The sequence below is a fragment of the Diuraphis noxia genome, unplaced genomic scaffold (assembly GCF_037042655.1).
Source record: "Diuraphis noxia isolate RWA-SAM2 unplaced genomic scaffold, SU_Dnox_SAM2 contig0004, whole genome shotgun sequence".
Lineage (NCBI taxonomy): Eukaryota > Metazoa > Arthropoda > Insecta > Hemiptera > Aphididae > Diuraphis > Diuraphis noxia.
Window position 1 is genome coordinate 34,137,693 of NW_028301714.1, and position 24,076 is coordinate 34,161,768.

At 31.2% G+C, this 24,076-nt stretch overlaps 1 protein-coding gene across 1 annotated transcript; it reads left to right on the plus strand.

Moving 5' to 3' along the window:
* The first annotated feature begins 4,874 nt into the window (after positions 1–4,874).
* Positions 4,875–7,458, plus strand: LOC107165883 (uncharacterized). The gene has a single exon (XM_015514317.2). The coding sequence runs from the start codon at positions 5,135–5,137 to the stop codon at positions 6,332–6,334; it is 1,200 nt and encodes a 399-aa protein (XP_015369803.1). The 5' UTR covers positions 4,875–5,134; the 3' UTR covers positions 6,335–7,458.
* The last annotated feature ends 16,618 nt before the right edge of the window (positions 7,459–24,076 follow it).

Sequence of the window (24,076 nt, forward strand, 5' to 3'; positions counted from 1 at the left end):
TCGTATAATATTATACACACAGTTAAATGGTGAACATATTTTAATCAACTAATATGTATAATATATACATATAGCTCAATGTATCACAAATGTTTCGCTCCGTGTATTTTAGAATAATAAGAGATATTATGTTTAATTGACAAAAAAGAAAATTATTTTTTAATATTTACTATGAAAAAGACTTGACCGTTTTGCTTAGGCACTTCGTTGTTCATCATTTGCAGCAAACATGATATATTATAATAAATTCGTCAATAATCCTTTGTCGTTATCGAAGGTATTCTGTAGTCTCCACATAACTATATATAATATTCCTACTTACTGCATATAATAAGAATAATTATATTGATATAACTTATTAATATGATATTATATATTTTTTATTATTTTTATATATATTTTTTTATTTTATATTATATACAATATATTGTATACCCTATTGGTACCTATATATACTATGTATTGTAATGAGTCCACGTCTAACCATTATTATTGATTTGCGAGATCGAAAAAATGTAGGTACCTAATAGGTATATTATAATAAATGATGCATTATAAATTTGTCCATCGGGCGTCGGCACTATAGAAAGTACAAAAATAATAATATTTATATATATAATTATAATTTAGGTACCTATTTAGTATGTACAAGTTTATTTGGATGATATTACTTATTATTATGATTTATAGTCAATATATGTATATCATTGAGATTTATATCGAATCTTGAGAAAATAAATTTTATACATTTCTTGTGAGATTTAAATAACTATATATAGGTTCATAAATTACCTTACTATATTTATGAATGAATCCGCATGTTTGCAGCCGTCGTATAAATATACGCTCGTATATTTAAATTTACTTAATATAATATAGCTGACAGTTGGTCGGTTTTTAACGACTAGGATGTAATACATATTTTATATTATGTATGCTAATTCTCATACACAACCCTATTTATTTAGTGCACCGATAACATAATATTATAGGAATATATATACCTATACTAAACAATATTGTAATACAATACATAGGTCAACAATCGTCACAATATGCGTAGATAATAATATTACAAATAATAATTACGTGATTTATAATTTGTGTTCTTTTTTATTCGCAAAACGGATAAACATCGATAGTACATAATAGCTACGTCGAATAATACACATAATTTGTCATTCACTATACAAAAAGTATAATATTATGTATCATGATACAGTTATACCATGATACATAAATGCGCACCTATCTATATACGGACTATTATATACGTATATTCCTAAATAATATATAATATATATAAGTATTTTTTGGTAGGTACCTATTTTCATAAATGTTATTTGCATAGTTGTATATATAGTATAGGTATGGTATAGGTCGTATACGGATGCAGGCGTGCAGCACCAGCTAACATAATATAATAATATTATTCGGTTCAACATTTTATAGTAAAATATATCGATGGCCATCGTATTATATTGTTGTATAGATGCATTCAAATCGGAGTTCAGACGCGCGATTTAAACGTTTTACGATCGTCTTGGACGTTTAATATTACCCATAACCTATACTATACTTTATATTATAAATATATGAAAAGAATAATTGTTACAGTGGTCAATGGTCATATATAGTGATGACACTGTACAACTATTATAATACTATTGTATGATATTATTTTAAACGCGGCGATAAAAATTCCAAACGTAAAATTTAACCGCGAAAGCGTTACATATATTTTCACATATATCCATAACTATATATTATATTATAAAGAAGTCTTGTATGAAATTAAAAAAAAATCTCCTTTAACGAGTTATGTACATACTGCACCGACAAATCCGACGACGACGTATACGGTATATCGTGCGGGGTTTACACATTGTCCTCAAGTTTTTGTAGACACTTTTTTTCTCTCTCCTTTTTTCCAGAATATTAACCTCGCACAGTGTGCAGTAGGTATATAGTAGTGTACACGACAACACACACACACACACACACACACACCCTGAATATACGGTTCTTTGGGCCGCCTAACACGCAAAGTGACACCGAATTATTTATCGGCAAACTGCATCGAACATCTGCTTGTGAGATATATATATATATATATATATTTTTTATACTTTTATTTTATTCGTTTTAAAAATACCGCCACTGCGGTGTGCGCGTATTATATTATCATGTATTACACTCAATGTGACCGTATCATTATTACATACCTATATATTATATAAATGTATGGTTTACGGTTATATATGTATAAAACGACATTACGACGTGCAGTTCTCGTGCCCGCGGTCGAGGGTTTATTACGCGCGCGCGTTGCCATTGTATATAATAATATATATGACGTGTACATACGATGTATATATATATGTTCTGTATACGATCGGGAATTCAAACGAATTTCGTATTTAGTGTGACACTATATAAAAATGAAGGAAAAATAAAAATAATAAAATATGTAATAAATGCGTTAACACATCAAAAATTGTTCAACAGGCCATTTATATGATAAAATTATAATACCTATATTATGCGTGTACGGCGTAGGTATATTGAATATTATGATTATATTCGCACGGATACATTTTATTAGCCGTTTATATATATAATCCTACAGCAAACTATATATATTTTTATATATATTGTATTGTATGTATACATATACCTACTTAATATGATTTCAGATGAATAATGTTATAGGTACTTATACATATATCTAGGTAACATTTTATTGAGCGATAGGTATTTTTTTTTCAAGAATTAGATCATTTCAATTTTTTTATACAATAATATTTTATAAATAGGTAACCTGCAGGTGACCTTCTTACTAAACTTATTAAATATATATAAACGCGTATTATATTAGCTTTTTGGCTTTACATATTATATTTATCTTATACTTTTCTAGATAATAATATATAATATATATAGGTATACCCTCACTCACCCGCTCTTACTATAAAGCTATAAGACTTCCGTAAACCAAACAATTTGAAATTTGAAAATTTAATTTTTAAGATATATTTACTACTTCAATGTTTGTCACATGAATTTAAATTTAGTTTATCGGATTATTGTAAGTATATTTATAATTGTATATCAATTGTTTAACTCTTATTTTTGCGCGAATACAACTGATTTATAATATAGTTATTATTATTAATATATTACCTAATATCTACTCGTTTATACATTAATATGGCATAATTATTAATTTGGTTATATATTATATCTACGTTCTACACTATAAACATTAATACATTATATACCTATATATTTATTAAACAATATATCGGTGACAAATTTATCAGTATGATGAGACAGTTTCTATGACGAAACAAAATCAGAACGTTCAAATGTTGTATATATTATCACAATATATTAATATATATATAGATATAGATATAAGGACGCGTAATGGTTCACGTGCGAGTCATATGCTTATGGCGCTGTTTTTCTTTACCACAACCCGCCGCGGGTATGTGCATTTGTCGGTAGCGCGTATCGAAACAGCAATGATGAATGATGAGTTATTTGGTTTAACAGTAACACATATTATATATATATATTGTTTATTGCTTACTGAAAAGCGTGCAAAAATAACAAGTTTATATCATGTGAGATAATATTATAGGTATATACATGTTGATACATGATTATATAAATTATAATATACGAACATTATTACTAAGAAATATGCTGTACACTTTTAATACCTCAACTTGATCTAGAATTGTATAAAATGAAAATAAAAAACGGATGATGAGTCTTGATTAATATACATGTACTGTACACGTTATTTTAAGCTTAAATGTAATTTATATAACTAATATATTAGTGTATTTATACTTATAGAATCATAATATTTATTTTATATTTATATTATGGGTACCCATAATTATAGTAAGTTGATATTATAATAATATATAATATTATATTATTATCTTATTATCTATATTATCTTATCCTAATTAGCATCAGTAAATTGTGCCCAACTATAAATTTGCAATGTGCTATATAGGTATAATAGCTATATACTATATACATACAGGTGAACAATTAAGGGGTTTTACTTGTTAATACGTACCTATTATGTGTACATGATTATTAAGACGACGTAATAACTCCTTGCAGAGAACCTATATGATTTTATCGTTGAACTATGCAGATACAATAGAAGATTATATATATAGTTATCCGCCTTTCTGCAGATTTTTTTTCGTCACATAAACCACCGAAACAGGATCGCAGCGGAAAAAATATTAAAAGATATTATACATAAATATGGTAAGATTCTATATAACCACGCATAAACCTATATCATATACAGTTATTATATTCTTCAGTTGCGTAATATGCATATGTATATAGAGACGGCGTGCATAAACTTATACGCACATTATATTATAAACCCTCCCCGAGTCTACGTTATAATACGAGCGGGGGCCTCACACACTGACACTACATATCCGTGTCAATATTGGCATAACAACATTCGTCAATATATTAATATTTCGTGCATATGTGTGCGTGCAAAGTACAGGGTGAGAGGGTGGCCGGCGGGCAGTTAAAAAAATAGAAAACATATAAAAAAGGAGAAGGGATAATAATAATAATAATAATAATAAACACAATACCAATGACAATAATAATAATATATAATAATACGCGATATAATACAATACGTACCGCTGAAAAGGGGGGCGCAGCTGCGACAAATGGTGTCCGGACGACGACAGCGCCGAGCGATGCACCACCGCAGTAGACGACGCTGGGCGTGGCACCGCTGCCATTGGTCGGGGGCGGGCGGGCGTTGCCGCCGCAGCCGCCGTCGTCGGGACTGCGCTTCGGCACGGCAGCGACCACATCGTCGACAACGATCAGTCTTCTGACACTGCACGATTTGTTTGCACGCGCGCCCTAAACATCGCATCGTACCGCACCGCTCGATTTTTATTTCCAGACTATAACGTCGTTTGGTCCGTATCGTTTGCTCGACGCCGCGGCTCTGATCGCGTGCGCGCACATGACACTATCCGTCGCTCGTCATTATCGTTTTATATTTTCTATCGACTCGTTCAAGTTATTTGTGATTTTGTGTTTTTAATCCCATCTCCTTAAAATGGTGACCAAATCGCTGAACGGACCTAGTTTCACCATCAACCACATATTGGGCCGTCTGGATGTGGACGACGAACGGGATTGCAAGAGCCCCGGACCGTCGACATCCCGATCGTTCACCACCGGCAGTGAGGCCAGCGACTGTAGTGGTGATGACTGTCTTTGCGCACCGGTCGACTACAGCACGCGGCCGGGCGGCAGCCCTTCACCGCCAGCGACGCCCGGTGACATGCACCACCATCACCGCGGTGGCCATCACCACCAGCACCAAAACAGGCGCCCGCATCCCCCGTCACCGGTCACGATTGAAATTAAACCGGAAGAGGATGATGACGATGACCTACCAATAAAGGGTGACAAGTCACCGCAGCAGGACGATGCTTGCAAGAACAAGGATGAAACGGCCACTACGCCGCCAGTCGACGACAAAAACAAAAAGCCCAACTATAGTTATAACGCTCTGATCATGATGGCCATATCGGAAAGCCCTCAGAAGCGACTCACGCTCAGCGGCATTTATGAGTACATCATGAACAAGTTCCCGTTCTACCGGATGAACACTCCCGCATGGCAGAACAGTATACGACACAATCTTTCGCTGAACAAGTGCTTCGTCAAGATTCCTAGGAGCTTTGACGACCCGGGTAAGGGTAACTATTGGATGATCGACCCAAACAGCAGCGATGTGTACATCGGCGGCACCACCGGCAAGCTACGGCGACGGTCCACACAATCTTCCCGGCACCGCATCGCGTACCGACCACCCATGCCACCTCACGGCGTGGTCATGCCACCGTCACCACACCATCACCATCACCATCATCACCACGCAGCCGCTGCAGCTGCAGCCGCGGCCGCCGCCTTCTACCATCACCGCGGAGGGCCGCCACACCACCCAGTAGCCAGCGCATCCGGCTGGCCCGGAGTGGCCGATTACCCGTCCGCCGCGGCCGCTGCGGCCGGCTTCGACTACCTACACCAGTACTTCTGGCCGCCATCCGTCGCGACGTCCACCAGCGCTTACCAGCAGCGGCCGTCACCGTCACCGCCCGCCACCTCCACCGGTTACTCGATCAGTCAGCTGCTCAGGCCCACCTTACAAGTGCCGCCCAAGAGGCCCACGGCTGTCATGCACCCCGCGGCCGCCGGCGCCCTTCTGCAAGCTACCATGAGCAGACACCACCATCTGCAGCAGCAGTAGTAGACGCGATGTAAGAGAGAAAAATTATTTTTCTTTTCAAAGTTACCCTAAAAGTGTGTCACACACATGTACATAATATTAAAATATTATTACGCCGTTTCGGCGATTGACTTCTGTGCTAGGTACACTATTTTATTTTCGTTTCGTTTTATATATTATAGTTATGATCTCTTTCTCGAAAAAAAAAAAAAAAAACTATAATATTATTATCATTAGGTACATAATATTATATTTACGTCGTTCACACGTATAATATAATGATCTGTGTACCATGTATTGTGTAATACATGTTAATGTTGATATTACTGTTTATTTCGTTTAGATTTTAAAAATAATTCACCACAATTTCAGACGAGAGAAATTTTTAAAATTTCTCAAATCCATGTTTTGAATTTTTTTTCACCTCTTCACTTTACATGATATAAATATTGTATATGTTATGTGTCTATGTTCTAGTCACACGAGATCGGCCTATATATATATATACGTATACGCGAAACGCGAGTATATTTAGGTGCATTATATGTTATAGGTATATTTATAATAAAATACAAAGATATAGGTTTTGCGTGATGCTTATATGAATATGTTTCCTATGTATATTATATTAGTATATAATATAGTTATATTATTACGTATTGATATTTATAATAACAAGCATGTCACAAGTGCCTTAAAATAATTATTCATTTATGTAGCGTAAGGCCAACTATATAATATAATATATACTATCTAGAATATAGGTATGCAGTAAGCCTATTACCTAAATTTAATATATTACATGTTTTAGGAAATAGGTACAAAATGTTTGTTGAATAATTATTAAAATATTATTATTAATATTAATATTATTATGTTAAACGTTTGCAAGTTCAATATCCAACGGCATCGTTAAAAAATATTAATAATAATAGTTTTATATCATGTACTCGGCTATACTCAGTTATTATATTATATTGTAATATAATAATTATCTATGAATTTTATTATTATTATGTGTATACTCAATATTATTATTGTATATTATTTTTATTTAATTGTTGTCGTTATAATAGGTACCTATATATACCTATATATAATAATATTATTAATACAATAAACGATATTTTATTACGATAAACCAATTGGATGTATTTATTTACTATTTTTTTTATTAACATATTTAATAAAGAGACGCCGCATATATTAAAAACATATCAAATAAATATTGAATAATTTATGCGGTTTCAAATTTACGAAAAAATAATAATATTCGACGAAGATCCGCGTTAGAGGCTTAAAGCGTAATACCTATATATTTTGTTTGACTTGTTGTTTGCGGATGATAAATTTTAAATATTTGAGTTTATATGTGTACGTTGTCTATAATGTGTTGTTGTACGTGCTATTGGTATGTGTGTACATTAAACGAGCACACAAAAAGATCAAATTTCGACGCACATAGACTAATGCTATAACTGGCAATGAATGGGCGCGCGCGCGTATTACAATCCTTCAAACGGATTACGGTGAGTCTGCGAGTGTTCGTATTTAATAAATATGAGTGAGTCCAGACTATTTAAGTATGTATATTATAGTAATGTATGGAATTTGAGAAGAAAAAAATTAAACGTTCGAGACGAGAGGTTAAAAAGAAATATTGTATTGGTATATATCGCATATATTATTATCACTTAAAGATATAGTACGATATTATTAAAAATTACAAAAATATTTCATTTATTGTATGAACAAAGATAAAATAATATATTCGTGAGTATTCAACCACGCTGTAGATTGACCTAATCTAAAAGACTTGTATTTGAGTATATTTAATAGTTTTTAAAGATATAAATATTATTTACTGAAATACATTTGATTGATTATATAATATAATATGTAGATCTATGAACTATAAATATTATACCTATTTGTGTGCAATGCGTACTTATGCTTTTAAAACATAGTAAATGTTTTCTATTTTTTGTATATGCTATGGAGGCACAACACACGAATGTTTGATACATCGAATGCACATATTTTTGTGTTTGCTGATATAGGCATCAAGAAGTAATATCAATATTATTTACCTTTATACCTATTACCTACCCATACAAATACCAATTTAAGTTGTCTCGTTATTATTATATTATAACAATCGATTTTGTACAGTAGTCATTTATCCTATACATTATGAAGAGAAAAGCCACAATATGGTATTTTTTTTACGTATTTATTCTTATAACGCCTACTCATAAAGAGATGGAATAGGACCGTAAGGTGCCATACCTAAATATAAATGTACCTTTAATAACATATTTTTATTATTGTAACACAACAATTGGATTTCGTGCAGTGAAATATTGGCATGTGCACTGTGGGTGTTCTTAAAATGCTCTATTTATAGGATATAGTCATCAGTCATCAATTTATTATTCTTCAAAACACACGCATTTACAAAAGAGGAAAATCACGGTTTGGGTTTTTTAGGAGCACATATTCTTATGGTTATTTATCATTTAGTTTAGGTATAATGCACCATGTACCTATCTACCTATTATATATTTAAATGATCGATTTTGCGGTTTTAGAAGATGCGCAGTTTTAAAAGTAAAATAATTTTGTGTAATGTAAGTATAAGTAATCTACAGAAAACGGTTACTCTTAACTATAATTTACTTGATGCAATAATAAATATTTATTAATATAAATAAACGGTCAATTAAATGTCATTCGCTTTTCGATAAAATTCGCATGCCATTAATTTAGTCCTCAATATAATATAACATATATACCTCATATTATATATGTACCAGTTATTAACATTTAAAAGGAGCTTCGTGATTTGAGCAGATGCCTCTACTTATATATTGTGTAGTATCCTACAATTTCAACGGAAGCAAATTCACGGTTGATAATTAGATAATGAATATTAAATTTTCTAGCTGCGGGTAGCGGTCTCTTATTATAATAAAGATTGATTGGCAATCCTATAAACCTGAACAAACTTCTGAATAGAATAACATATAGGTACCTAGTGATAACTGATAAGTTTAGGGCTGCATAGATGTATTGTACTGAACCAATATGCACATATTATATCGGATTTATATTGAGCTAATATTGTTTTATAAGTAATAGGTATATAGTATATACAGTATAGCTCCTATACCCATATACGATATAGGTCCATTATACATTTTATTGCGAATCATTTGAATTTTATAATTAACTTTCTATGCGACCCATCGCGGCATATACGAATTGTACAAAACTATTGTTGAAATAATTATACACAGAAACTGATATATATATTTTATTTTTTTTAATGGATTTTTCTGCCGGGCACATACAATATAACATATACGGTATACCTGTACCTCCTACCCATGTGTACGGCGGGGGGCGCATCGCGTATGACAATTTGACATTGAAGTTACACAGTTATATTATGTACAAAGCGTGTTTCTAATCTTCGTGCGATACAACAACAGACACCCTGCTGCAATATACAGCATAATATTATGTTATATAATAATAATATGTACATGTATACACCGCTATGCCTCAAACGGATTCCACGTATATAAAATAAGTACATACACGCTACAGTAGCTATATGTATAATAAATTGAACGCATGAGATCTACATGCCTAAAAATAATAAGCTCTGAAGTCTAAACATCATAAATATTATAATCGAAATTGAATAAATACAAAAACCGTATTATTATTTTTATTTAAAATAAATTACATCATATAAACACATATATATATATATATTTATACAGAACATATAAATGTATTCATAATATTCATATTAATAAATAATAGACATAGGTAGCTAAGATTACAGAAAATGTGGGTCATCGATGGTTTTAGATTCAAAAATATTAAATGTATTGTACCTATAGTATCTAAATATAAATTCATAAATAATTTAATAATGATAATATTTTATGTGTTTGAAATTGTTATACTTTAACGATTTTTTTTCTGTCTGACTTGTGAGATTTTTTACAACTGTGCTACAACAAATAAAATTGCTAAATTATCATCAGTTAGGTATATATTAATATGTGTGGTAATTTATTTAACAAAATTTAAAATCTCTATATAAGTATTGAAAATAAAAATTCCGTTTTTAAACAAATATCATTAAAGAAAAAACTTATTAGCAAACGCGTTTGCATAATAAACCAATAACGCGATATTCTTTTTAAACTGTTATATTAATAAATTAAATTATAATAAAAAAATAATCGATTTTATATGATAGGTATAATTGAATATTTTAAAGCATATTTAATATTGCGATGACGTTATGTTTTTTTTTTTATGTTTAACAAGAAATAAAAGATGTAGGTACCTATAATATGTTTATAGACGAGTGACAAAAACGAATATTTATGCATCTTTATCATTTAAGTAATTACTATATTATATGCATGTATATTCTATATATTTTGTATTTGTATAATAATAATAATATCTGCAGTCGGCTAACGAAAATATAATTATATATAATACGTAAATATACATGATAATTTATATAAAATACCATTAATTATGCTATATGCTGCAGAATATTATAGTAATGCTTTTTTATTTTTAACAATATTATGTATCTCGATTATACATAATAACATTTTTACCAAATTTTTTCTCACGGTAAATTTGTACAGTCTTGTCCACATTAAATATAATTATACCTATTATAACTATAAAATAGGTGAGTAGTTCGTGATTTGATGATAGTTGATAATTTATTAGGTTTATATATAAGAGCCTTGACAGAATTTTATGATTCACGTGCTGTTTCTACAGATAAATAATTTAATATCATAGGCAGAATGTATGCCGTATGGCGTATACGGTGTTAATGAATTTACAAACCAAGTACAAAATAAATCGATTGTAAAGGTCACCTAATTTACATATTTTAACAATAATTGCCCTTTTAGGGTACTCAAGATTCACATTTTCCTAGTTGCACTGAACACTCATATTAAATATAAGAAAAATATGCTACAGACAAAATCTATATTAATTGTTTTTTTTTTAAATATTATATTAAGAACTTTAGTGTATATACTTACGTTACGTTAATAGTGGTGTAATGACATATTAATAATATCAGTAACGAAACGTTTCGGGTTCGTCGGACTTGTCGGATGTTGTCGAAGCCAAAGAAGTACGCGGCGTATACCTACCCATTCAATAATAATAATAATAATAATAAGTGACTATTATTAAGACATAATATAATAATAATGATAATAATAATAATAATACGCAAGAGTAACGGTTACTATAATATGCGGTAATGTGGTATAAACGCTGTGTAAACAGTTGTACTGCAGTATTTATTTATAAACACAATATTATATAGGTACCGACGCATACACATAAGCGGCAAATGGCAATATTATCACAGAATAGATTAAATCTATTCTATGATATTATTAAAGTCAGTATATAATATAATATTATTATTATTATTACACAACAAACATTTACCGTTCAACAGATATATACAAATTCTGAATTCAATAAAAAAATGAAATAATAATAATATGTTGCATCCGACGCATGACATTCCGTTTTTTTGTAAGTACACATAGGTACACATAATAATATTATACTACTAATGCCACTGTACAAATATGTACCATAATAAACGATGGTATTTTACATTATATGTAAGTCCAAAACACATTACAATTATTATTTACAACTAAACTGCATTCACGTGTACCTATTATAATATATATACCTTTACAACTTATTCACGCGTAGGTATTTATTAAACTACACTACTACCTACCTAGATTATAAATAATTGCTACCAAGTCAGTGTTACACTCATGTAGGACTGCGTTTGATTGACATACAGACATTTATAATTATGAGATTGATCATAATACACAATTATTGTTATTAATATTCTTTAAATTAAAATTGTTTTTTATATGCCACGTGTACCGCGCAATGATTTAATAAACACAAAACTAACTCTTTAAATTTAACTGTTTACACCTACCTAATAACGAGAAAAAAATATGAATAATATTAACGAAAATTATTTTCACTGCCGTTATAATAATATGTGTTCTCGCAGCACCTATATGAAATATAATAAGATGTACAATATAATGACGACTGTTTGGGGGAGAGGGCTCACATTTCCGGAAAATTTTTTATTTTGTTTGTGAAAAATTAAAAATCCATTCCTCCATAATAGAATAATTATTGTATTTATAACCCAAAGTTTAAAATTCTACGACGAAAACATATCATCGGACTGTTAAAGAGTGGAGGGAATATTCGTATCTAAATATAATATTATAAACTAATTTAATATTATTTTAAACAACATTTATTTATTATACTCTATCTGTATACGACAAGTTCGTTATAGAATACTCCTACGTTCATACATTATAATAAAGACATTATAGCATAAGCAATAATAATAATAATAATAATGTGCTCGGATACTAGTAAAAATAAATATTATTACGACCACATTTGTAACGCTTGTAATTTGAAATTATGCACACTCTTAAACGTTAAATGAGTAGAAAATATGTCTATAAAAAACACAGCGGTCGAGAAATAGTAAGTATAATTATCTACCTGAAATAATTTATTATTTCGATATGATAAATAAATATACAGTCAAACGACTAATACGTAGAAATATTACTGAAGTAAATATTTTTACTCCGAACTTGAATAACCTATGATAGGTACTCGGTATAATGTTATTTGCAAATTATGTTTATATATCCGTATGTATCACTGGAACACCTCTTATACCAAACTTATATTCACACACACAAATATATTTTATAATCATCAACATCTTAAAAAATACCGTTTCAAAAATTCTAGGAATAAAAGTTTTTGTCATGATTTTTCAGTATCGACGATACAATACGAACAATTTTTATTATGCATAGCTGTTATATTATTATATATACCTAATATTATTTATAATGACACCGATGAGTTTTCAACGTTTCAGTTATTACTAGCTACCTACAACATCCAGTGCCGGATGAAAACTATAATAATAAAATGGATACTTATAACCATATAATGGGTTCTATATGTATTTATTATTATTTTTTTTATGTCAAATACTACAGATGGAATTTATTATTTACTACCTATATGATGGGTATAACTGCCTTAATTTATTGATGATGCACTTAGGTACTCCTTAAACAATTCACAATAGGTTACGAGAAATAGGTAAATGCACATTTTTTTTTACGATTCAATCAGATTATATACGAATGATAAAAAAAATATCACTGATCAAGATATCACTTGTATAAAGCTGTCATTATAATACAAGTGATATGTATGGTAGAACTTGGAATATTGTACTTGGAAATGTACAGTATAGTGTTGAAATGTTTTACATTGAAGTTATTAATTTTTTTTTTTAATCAACAGGTTGGGAAACATGCATATTATAATAGATTTATGTATACCGAAATGACGTAATATAAAATATACAAAGAGCGATTTCCTCTCAGTCGATATAATACATATATGTATAATACATATATGTACATATTATAATATGTACACGAGTACCGTCAAAACGATTTGTATACATCGTCTCTCCCCTACACTCATACAAATAACATAATATAATATGTAGATATACGGTAAACGTGTGCTCGGCGAAAACGTTTTCACTAATTTTGTCGGGACACCGACGACGGAAAATGCAGTGTTATATATTACACTATTATGTGTATTATATTAAATATATAGGGCGTGCTCAGTCGTTTAAGGGTGGTTTTCTCATGGGAATTATTGGGGTAAAACACAATATTAACGTAAAAATATATACAACGTGGTCGCATCGTGTCGCGGTGATTGCTGCAGTGGTGTGGTCGATGGCGAAGTCAAAAGGCGAATTCAATAGATATTGGATAACAAAATATTACATTATATTGTATGACATTGAGTCGTAATATATACTGCAGCAGTACAATATAAACGCACATTGTGCTGATCTATCGGTACTGAAAAACGACTTTCGCGACGATATGGGTAATAATCACGTACAACATTAATATATATCGTCGATCAATCGATCATCGAACGGTCTAATATATTGTATTATACCTGGTGTGTACTTATATGATGAACGTACATCCGGAATCGAACGATGTTTCGTCAGTTCGTCACACGCGTTTACACATACACATCAATTTTCGACCGCGACGAAACTATTTATATTCGTCCATCAGCATAATGGTATAAGAATTTTATTTTTTTTCCAAATGGATACCAACTGTTTTACTGTAAATTTATACGAAATAAATGATTAAAATATATATATATATATTGATGTAATTTTAATCAAAATTGTAGATTTGAACATTTTAATCGTCTCGACCAGGTTTCCCGCCCGCCAGTCACGAAGTCTCTACATTGTAAACCTCATATTATATACGTCAACAAAATAGTTATTACATATTTATTTTTGGGAAAGTTTTGAATATTTAAAAAGTTATTTGCAACTCACCTTAATTTATTAAATAATTAATGGTCATTTGATATTTTGTAGATGGCCTCCTTAAGCCCGTTCACCCTCTCCCATATCATTCCTCGACCATGATATAATTTTGCGTAATTTTATAACAAAAAAAAAAATTAAAATGGAAGTAGTAGTATTCTTCTATATATGTAGCCTATCTACGTTTAGGTTACGTCCACACAATAAATGAAGGATTCGCGGGTAACCTCTTTCATCTCATTTAGTATTTCGTTCGATGTGTCTTTCGCACTAACTTCAAGGTCATAGCCTATATAGGGTAGTTGTTATAACCATAATTCATAGTCTTGTATACCTCTATAGCTATAGATAAAAAGCACCTATCTCAGAAAATGTGTAAGGACTCCATCATGGTATCTGCATATGTTACCATTAAACATTATTGATATAACATGTATATATAGCAGGTATAGGGTATAATAATCATAGGTACAACACCTTTAATGACCATTCTGCACTCGCTGATTGGTCGAATTCACTGCTAGTTTTGTAACACATATACAAACTGTGGTGTGTCCCGGGTTAGACACTACGGGTGAGACCGTTTTCGTATTATGATTTTTAGATCGGATGGTACTATTATATTGTTGTCATTATCCACACATTCCACGGACGACGATGCAGTACTACGTTAACATAAACACACAAATCACACACAACCCATTATAATATTATATACGATTATAAAAACTATAATGTAACACGTTGTCGCCGTATAAGTACATTATAATATAGGGTTTGCAGCTCCTATACACAATAATATAAAAACGATGATGGGTGTACGCACACATTCCATAAACTCGCGTGCAGAGACGCACGAGCGCGATCGAAAAAAAAAACAATTCGTAGAAAGGAAAAGTATATATAAATGACTAGCACGCGGTAACGGCGCGGCATCCCCCCGGTAACGGACCGTGAAACCGGGAGCAGCGGTGGCCTCCGGATGGGTGTCCGCTGACCTAACAATTTATATATACATGTGTGTGTTATGATGATAATACGTGCAGCCTAGTAGCCGACCTACATGCGACCAGTTCCAATTCAATTTGTTCGGGTCGCATATGATGCATATAATATATACAAGTATCTTGCAGGAGGAGAAGGAGATGGAGGTGGAGGATAAGGCGAGAGTAGCACAGGAGTGGCTCGACGTGATTTATGTCGTGGACTACGGGAAGGGTTGCACGCGCGGCGGGCTTGGTCAGAAATCGAGAGTGTCCGAATACGCATAAAAACGAGCTATATATGGTCGTCTCCGACGGTGGTCATCCCCGCGCGTAAATGCGTATAACAGTGGGTACCTATCGTATAATAATATAATACATATTATAATACGAGTGCTGCAGTTACCCTTTTTTTCCGCGGTTCTAAAAACCCGAATTACCCTTCTCCACTAGCCACGGTCGTTAACGTCTCGCGTAAATCAGTCGACTGCAGCAATAATAATAAGGGTTCAACTTGGCAGCGGTGGTGGTGGTCTATATACTCTATTTTATACATATATATATACAACTAATATGCTCACGCGTATAAAATAAATCAGAAGCTATCACGCAGCGCGTCGATATATAACAAGAATATAATATAAGAATAAGATGAAAAGAAAGGATTATATTATATATATATATATATATATGCGCGTATTGTACGTAATAATATGTGTTTATAATAATAATAATAATAATAATATGCGACCGGGACTGCTGCAGGGGCTCGCGCGAGCGGGTGCACATTCGTCGAATTACACGGTCCGTGTTATAAAAACACTGCCCCCGATGGTGTCCGTCCGGGGCCCGGTCGTTAAGTTTCCTGTCGTTTTTATACATAATGTACTTACTCGGTTTTTTTTTTTTCTTCACCCCGATTCTGCAGTCGTTCATATACTTATACCCGCGCGCGTACACACACACACCCATGTTCGACGAGTCGCTCCGGTATGGAGACAGTTATATATAGTTGATGCACACAATACTTTTATCTTTTTTCTACTTATTCTTTCACTCCTTTGACCCGTTTTATGTGCGTCGTTCGTGTATACATATTATTACGTTTGTGTGCTGCACGGGTCGTCGCGAGCACGCGGTTGCAGTAAAATCGGACTACCGATGACGGTAACTATATTCATAACATATTATATTATATTATGCGTTTTCGATATTTTTTTTCTTCGAAATTCCACAACCCTTATACGCGTACGAATAATAATGTAGAGAATATATGTGTATACGCAACGACTTTTTCCTATATATATGTGATACACTGCTGCGGGACACCCGCCGTGAATTGAGTGCGCTGTATATACACGCGACGTTATATTATGCACTGCTGCAATTGTAAAAGGCCAGCAGAAGTCTTCCATACATATAACATAATATATATACATAATTTATTTGTATAAATGTCGTACACTCGTACACAACAATAAGCAAATTCGGTTTAATTTCCAACCAAAATTTTTTTTCCATTTCCAAACGGGTCCAAGAATAAGGGTGATTTATAATATTTTGATTATACCCGTTTGATCCGTTGTCGTATATGATAGGTAATAATAATAGGTATATAATACATTATTATTGTATATAGTAAAAAAGATTAAATTGCAATATTATATAACATATTATTATAAATACATAAGAGTTTATAACTTATACAGAATTTTATGTTGTTCTGTGTGCACAGTGCACGTCATGCATAAGTATTTATCATAAAACGACTTAGAAATTCTAAGTCGTTTTATGATAAATACTATTCTAAGTTAGAATAACGACAATGCCATGGAAAGTATGCTGATGGACAACTTGTTAATAATAATAATAATATATAAATACATTACATATAGTTATAATCATAAATTAAAAAATGTTTTAACCTGATTTATCTCGTGAAGTTTTTAGATTATTTTGAATAAATTAATCTAAACGAAAACGATTTGATTTTTTAAATATTATTTTTAAATTTTTTATAACTACTAAATTTTTGTATGATTTCATTAAATGAGGTAATCATAGTTGTATAATTGAATAATACTTTGTTTGAAGATAAAATTAATTGGTTACTTATCAATGTTATACTTATGTTTGTTACTTATAGTAAAATGTGTTATTATTCTTTTGTTTAACCAATTAGAGTATCGAGAAATAAAAAATTAAGATGGTTAGGGTAACTTATATGTAAGGACAATGGAATAATAAAGTATAAGTAGAAAAAATACTGACAAACCATGATTAATTACTATAACTTGTTACATAAAATAATTAAAATAATTAAATAAACGTCTTAACAAATAAATTTCGCAGTCGGTATGACTCTGTACAGTCGCCATTATTGTCGCGTCGTTGGAATATTATAAGCGGCTGCTAATAATATATAATAATACCTAACTACTTGCGCATCCATATTTTATATATTATAGACGACGTGAGCATCGCGATAGGTGATAGGCAATAATAATAATATTTTATTACTGAATCTCCATTGTTTTGGTGGCCGTCTCATTCGACACCTGTCACGACCTTCTATACACCGAATGAACTGCAGCGTGCGCACATAATATTATTGTTTTATATTGTTCTCTGATTCATATATATATATATATATATATATATATATATATATAATATAGTGTTTTATGTACGTATTATAATAACATAGTACACGAACTTACACATATATGTATTTTGAAATGTATTTTCCCGACAAGGATGTGCGCCTTCCTTCCTCGCCTCCCTTATTCTTTTGCTGCCCGAATATAATATAATATGTGTAGTATTATTATTATACTACTTAGTGAGCACTCTTATATAGTGCCTGCCTACTATTATATAATATTATTCACGTCATTCGTGGCATTATTTCATCTCCGGATAAAGAAGAGCACTCCGAACACGTATAATATACCTAACTCGTCTATATACATATAGGTATAGTATATATGGCCTATAATAATATAATCTTTAGGGTAGGTGTACCCGCGCGCGTAACAGTAATTAAATCAAATCGAGAGGGAGGAAAACTAAAGACTGTGGTACGTATATAATATTTATATAATATGTATTATATATCCTTCAACCGAGTGTCACACAAAGGACCGCCGACACCGCCCATCGAAAGATTTTACGAAGCCCTGTGCACAAAAGACGATGCAATATTATCGTCTCAGTTTTTTTTTTCATTTTATTTTATTTTTTATTATAAACGCATTTTTTTTTTCTTTAACCCAAACGTTCAATTTATTGTTTTGTATAAATACGATCAAAGGCCCGTCGTTGTGCCGACCGGCGTTTCCGATTACTACTTATACGCATACACGTTACCCATACATAATAATATTTTTATTATACGAACGCCAATTTTTTCACTCTTTATTCTTCAAATCCTTTTTACAGCGGTGGCGTGTACCTATATCGGTTTACCAAAGTACACCGACCAATAGTGACGTTTTCCCCCTTTTATTATTATTATCCTTTTCACGGGTTTTTTCTTCGTTTCACCACATTTTGTCCATGCGCATATATATATAATGTAGGTACCTGCAACGTACATACACACATTATATATATTTACTTGCAGCCAACAAAATAAAAGTGCGTACGCCTTTAAAGCATATTATTATATACGAAACGTTAAAAAAAAATCGGATTATTGCAATATATTAGATTTATAATATTGTACAAATAGGTATGATCTATATTGTCGTGTCCCTTACTTTATATTACATAGATACGTACTGTATAATATCATATTCCATTATTTTAATCATTTGCCGATTCAGGCTGCGAATGACTCAACGATATCTCCATTTTGATATTGTCAATTATTTACTGTTGTATTAGGACCCGACACTATAGAAGCTATTTTAATATTTTACGCGTATACATTTCATAATATTAATCAACAACTTACAGTGACTGCATGCACATATATTATATACATATTACATATCCTCAATATATGCAGTATCTTGCATATATACGTAGAATCCAGAAGCCACTGTTAATAAAATGAAAAAAAAGCGATGTAATGCGTACGTTGACTGGTTATCGTATTATAAATGCACATACTTGGACCTCCGCCAGGTATATGGATCTCGACTGATGCAGAAGGATTAAAAACCGTACTATGCAATAAAATGTTGTCGTGTTAGGTATAAGGTGACTATAGAAGCAATATATAACTCATATATTATATACGCAGCTCATAATGAATCATATCATATACACACTACATAAGTGTGCAAATTTTAATGGATTAGACAAATAGCTGAAGAGTATATAAATATATAATAGATGTAGATAAATTATATATATAGTATGAACAGGCCGATAAATCGTCCACGTGAGTAAGTAATATTATTTTAAATACGTGAACGTCGATGTTGTAAGACATGTTATATTAAATTATATTTATAAACATATCATAATATAGTTGTTACCTTTTGCGCACGTGCATTAAACTCATCTCTGATAAATATTTATATTTTATATTATTTTGACAAATATTGCTTAAGTTATCTAATGTCTATCTTAATTCTTAGATAAATAAAAGTCGTATGTATATACAGATAAATTTCATTTAAAACGCAAAAATATTAAATATCTATAGACATTTATGCGAACATTAATATTCACACCAACAGATTCATAATTTGTAAGCATGTCATAATGCTAATATAATATAATTATTACTGTTATATTTTAGGTACTGCATACTTTGGTCTCTCTCCCAGTCATCTCTCCAGTATATCAATGGAGGTTTCGAAGAAGCTACGTTGTAAAGCACACGACGATAGGATAGCAGATTAGATGCAAGAGTCAGTCGACAGGGAACTGCTCTGGCCGACAGAACCTTCCACACACAAAGAGGTTTCCTTAAAATGAGACTCCAGGCCGAACGGATGCCTGAAATCACCTGTTATATACAAATTATATTATATTCATTTTTTACCACAAGTACATAACCAATTATACATATATAATAAATGAACATTACTATATTAAACAAGTACAAATCAAGACGTTTTTATGTTATTTATTAATTTTGGTGTATTTGTGTATTTATATTATATAGTGATGTATTAGTTATACATTTATATAATGTGTGCATCATATTGACTTACTGTATTATTTAATATAATCATGACTTTATAAGTATTTAGATATTATGTATTGACAGTATATAGTGATTAGTGAAATAGTGAATTATGTATAGACGTTTTAAGTTTAATAGTCAATAAAATTCGATTGGAAATATAAAACTATCATGTATTTTGTATCTTTAGCGTACATTCACAATGTATCTTGTATCTTATATCTTGATACACTAAATGTCTGTATCATGATAATTTTTTTTTAGTATCTTCCAACCCTGCCTACTTTTTTTTTTTAAATGTTTCTTGTTTGTTTTCTTATCTACTCTGTAATTTATATGTATAATGTCTTTTTATTATAATATTATATTATACAGTTAGGTAATAATAATATCGTTCAATTGTACGTGTTATTTGGTGGAACTGACGCGAGAGACGCTCGCTATAAATTAGTAATTAAAATCATCATTCGTCGGAATTAACACGATTTTAGGGACCGAGGGCGTTCGCGTGAACCCGTGAGCACCCACGCGAGTTACGATGAAAAAGAAATAATGCATAATAATATTCGTTACACTTAGGATAAATGAAATCAGTTTAATTCATGTTTGTCTTTCGAGGAAAGATCGTTTGCAAAAACCATGACGACGATATATTCGCATGATGAAACATTGAAACGACAAAATCAAAAGACAATAACGGCGACGGTGACTCGCTGCACGTAAGAGCAATACCACTCTATTAATCGCTAGTAGACTGCAGTCTTTTAATTAGATTATTTATTATTTCTCGTCATCGTCGTGCGGGCATATTGGGTTCGTATAATATACGTATTTAATAATGATAAATACACTAACACTATTGTGTGTGGCATGTGTGTGTGTGTGTGTGTTTAATTTCTAATATGCGGTGACGATGTTGACACTGGACGCACGTGGCTGTGTGTTTATGCGCGCGGAGAAGAGTCAGGAGGGTACACATATACATATACATTTATTATTATTATATACACTTCCGGTCAAGCTGTTAACTAGGGTTATACTGTTTCAATTAACAACCGAGATCTTCTGGGTCGCACACACCAAAGCGACGGCGGTTGCGTATATACAGATGCAATAATAGTAATAATCGTAATAATAACAGTAATTAACCGTCGCCCGTCATTTTTACAGTTGGTTGTTGTATTATTAGTCATCACAGGTCCACAACACGACGATATACTATTAAACATGGATAATAATATACTTATATAGGTACCTATGTCAATTATGTTAAGTATAATATCATCATGAATTATGGCATAAGTTACCACCAATAATATTAAACATGTCATTACATACGAACTGCATAACGAGTGATGATGATAATGTCACGCCTACGTCCACGACATCGGTAGTATTAGAAGGAAAAATAATGAAAAAATTATCCACCTGCGGCAAATGTTTGTGTACAATGCGATTATAATTATATAGTTAGGTTTAATTTTATTTAAAACAGTACTACCATGATCTTCAATATAATATGTAGGTATTATTTTAACAATATAAACACGCGAAAAACAAAAAGACACGCGCTCACGAAGAGATTATTTTAATAACAATTTCATTATGTCGTCCGACGTGTTAAATTATTTTATATTTTTTTCATCTCGGTCATTTAAAAAAATATATAAAACACGATAATATACTAACTTGACTATAAATATACCTATATATTAGTAGATTAATTTATATTGTATACTATTCAGTACGCTTATGGCTCATGTTATAAAATATATAATGTTAAAAAATAAAATGATTACTTATTGAATCCAGAACGATAAGTTTATATTCATTCAATCTCAATATTTTAAAACAGGTAAGTGGATGACGTTCTGCTATACAGTATAGGTCACTATCATGGATGGTATTAAATTTGAATTCAATGATATAATATAATTGTATACAAAAAACGATTCTGAGTGACGACGGTTTGTCAATTTTAGATATTTTATAATAATAAATTGTATTGTTTATATTAAAAAAAAAAGTGTATTTAATTTTTGAGATTTTTAAACCTTTTTTTTGAACCTTGTATTAAATTTTCAATCTCTGTTTTTCCTGACGATTTTGAAAACTATTGTGGATTTTTGACTTTTGACCCCAAAAGTACCAACTAGATTCACTTTCCTACCAGCAAAGAAACTTTTGAAGAAAACTAAAAAACTGAACTATTTTTAGTTATTATTGCCTCAAAATAATTTGATGACAGATACAAAAAATAAATAAATAATTATTATAAAAAAATATATATATATATATATATATAATTTATTGTAAAATCAATACATTCATCGCTGCACTCAGAATCTAAAATACATAATCATATTATTTTGTATATGATAAATCGTATTGTTGCGATAATAATAATAATTTTATGGGTCGGACACGTAGATGCCTACGTGTTGCAGTATTAGACATTAGTAGATACGACGTTGCACATTATACATTATTGCATGTTGCAGACAGTTAATCATAAATCAATGTTAATTATAATATCTGGCAGAAAGGGTTGCGTGTGAGTAGTACAACATGTGTACATTACATTTGCATTTCAAAGCAACGAAAGGATTAATATCGGTTCGAATGTATTTGAAAATAACACGCAGACTAGGCATATTATGCGGAACGTTTATAGGTACATACGTTGTTTTCATCGATGATTCTATAGTACAGTAATTCAAACATGTTATATAATAATTTAAAACGCACAATGCATGATAATATATTACTATTATAATCTCATTATCGCGGGATCGCGCGTCATCGTAGTATTCCAGCTTTATAGGAGATAAAACGTTTCATTTTATAACACACTGCTAACAATATAATATTATAATATACACTATATTGACGGCTGACATTCGTATCGTTTTTGAATAAAGATAAAAGAGTTAAAGCCATATGGGTAGGTAGCTGATAGATATTATAAAATATTATAATATGTATGTACATTTTGTAGGAACCAATAGGCAATTGTGTAAATCACATGACCTGATATATATAACTAGCTGGACCCTGTGCACTTCGTAGCCCGTGAAAAATTCCAGTGAATT

Coding starts and splice junctions, on each gene's coding strand:
- LOC107165883 (XM_015514317.2), top strand. CDS start 5,135: ATGGTGACCAAATCGCTGAACGGACCTAGTTTCACCATCAACCACATA.